Here is a 1747-nt window from a genome sequence, read left to right as displayed (position 1 = left end):
TGATATAGTTAATTTTTACTCTGTATCTCAGTCTTTAAAATGGGCTTCCAGTTTTACCTAAAGGGCTTCCCTTTAAGTTCCTGGGGTCTTGTCACTGTTGAGAGCTTAGTTTTCTTGCTTGTTTCTGGTAGCTCTAGATAGAAGAATGTATCCACCTCTTTTCCAAAAGTCTACAAGCCAATCCTATTTTTGGTTAAGAGACTACCCAGTCAAGCAGTTGTTCTTCGGGAGGTCTCTGTGTTTAGCGGTTAGGCTATATCTGAAAACGCCAGGGAATCTGTTTCTACCTGCCACTGCTGCTGGGGGCAGTAGGGAGCCCTGACCTCTACCTCTCGACTCCAGTCACAACTGGCAGTGGGTAGAGGATTCCTTTAAATAGCGCAGCCTAGAAGGAAGGGCATGTCCACATTCCACATTGTTCTTTCCTCTGGCTTCTGTAATTTACTGGGCTTTCCTTCCAAAACAAAATTATTAAACAGTAAAGGGGAGTTCAAGGGAGGCCTGAGCTGTTAAGGAAAGAGGTAAAATGATGACTGGGCCAATGAGCCAACCAGCCCTTAAATGAGCTGCCTCAGATACCCCATCTCACCCCTTACCTCCAGCCTTGTCATCTGGGTCCTAGGAGCAGTCTCACCCTTTCCACTGCTGCTGTAATGAGCAGGGGCCTCAGCCACAGAAACCTGCAGTGCTGAAAGCTGAAGAGACCCCATTTCAAGCCACTAAAATGAACAAAATCACTCATCACGATTTCAGGCCTATCCAAGCATTTTGCAAATGTCACTTGTGGCATTGTTGATATCACAGGGTATGTTTTTGTTTTTCTTCATTTTATTTTGCTGGTTTAGCCTCAAGCCCAAGGCAGAAGACCTATCTGCATTTGAGCCCTCAAAGTAGGTTGTTCCCAGGTACTCTCTATGTGGTGATGGTACTGCCCTTTGTGATACTAACCCGTGCATGAGCTTGCCTGTCTCTGTCCTCGGGCCACGCTGAGCCCTCTCGAGGGCAGGTGGTGCCTGGGTACTGGCCGCAGCATGCTTTGACTCTAAGGCAGGCGCCCGCCCTGTGGAGCCAGACCAGCCTCCAGGGCCCCAGAAGACTGCCTCGTTCTGAAGAGCATGTCATGGCCGTAGGACCAGCCATTCTTTCCATCTTGTGTCATTCTTGGGCTGGGGAAGGTTATGGCTTCTTGTCCAGTCAGGTGTGTCTAAAAGTCCTTTGTCTTAGTGGCGTACTCCTTAGATAAATAACCCTAGCATGGAAATGGGGTCAATCTGGGCACTTTTGAGACTGGTGTCTTTAACTCGAGATCAAGACCTTTCATGCGGTGACAACCTCTCAGGACCCATGGTCACACCTGGCAGCTTCCGGTCGTGGGTGAAGGGGTTGCCTGTGCTGACTTACTTTCCTTTAGAGCTTCCCCTTTCTATACACATCCCTTTTCTTTTCAAATAAAGCAAACCCAGAGCACAGGGTTCTGATGTTTGAGTCCATGGGGAGTGGCCTGTCTGTTCATCTGTGCTCAGCCGCCTCTGCTTCAGCTTCCTCTCCACAGGCTGAGCGGTGATGTGGTCAGAGTGAACTCACATTGGAACAGTGCAGTCACGGCCCCCCTGAGAGGAGCGGTCACTGGTTGCTGAGTGAATTAACTGAATGTTTGCTGCTTTTCTTCTGCAACAGTTCATTATTCTTTCAGCATGCCTAGGCAGTGGAGAGAATTAATTTTGCCCAATAAAAAAATGACATCCTG

At 48.4% G+C, this 1747-nt stretch overlaps 1 protein-coding gene across 5 annotated transcripts in view; it reads left to right on the top strand.

The window, feature by feature from the left end:
- Positions 1 to 1747, top strand: part of NF2 (neurofibromin 2) — a 93489-nt gene that overhangs the window by 81416 nt on the left and 10326 nt on the right. Inside the window, exon 16 of one of the 5 annotated variants that reach the window (XM_017499661.2) lies at positions 846 to 905. The exons of 3 other annotated variants lie outside the window; for them this stretch is intronic. In XM_017499661.2, the coding sequence (XP_017355150.1) occupies positions 846 to 881 (36 nt within the window). In that variant the 3' untranslated portion in view covers positions 882 to 905. The remainder of the gene's footprint in view (positions 1 to 845; positions 906 to 1747) is intronic. One more of the 5 variants, XM_017499660.2, reaches the window with a different exon arrangement.

The sequence above is a fragment of the Cebus imitator genome, unplaced genomic scaffold (genome assembly GCF_001604975.1).
Source record: "Cebus imitator isolate Cc_AM_T3 unplaced genomic scaffold, Cebus_imitator-1.0 Scaffold258, whole genome shotgun sequence".
Taxonomy (NCBI): domain Eukaryota; kingdom Metazoa; phylum Chordata; class Mammalia; order Primates; family Cebidae; genus Cebus; species Cebus imitator.
Note: the sequence above shows the minus strand (reverse complement) of the source record. Positions and strands in the feature narration are given on the sequence as shown.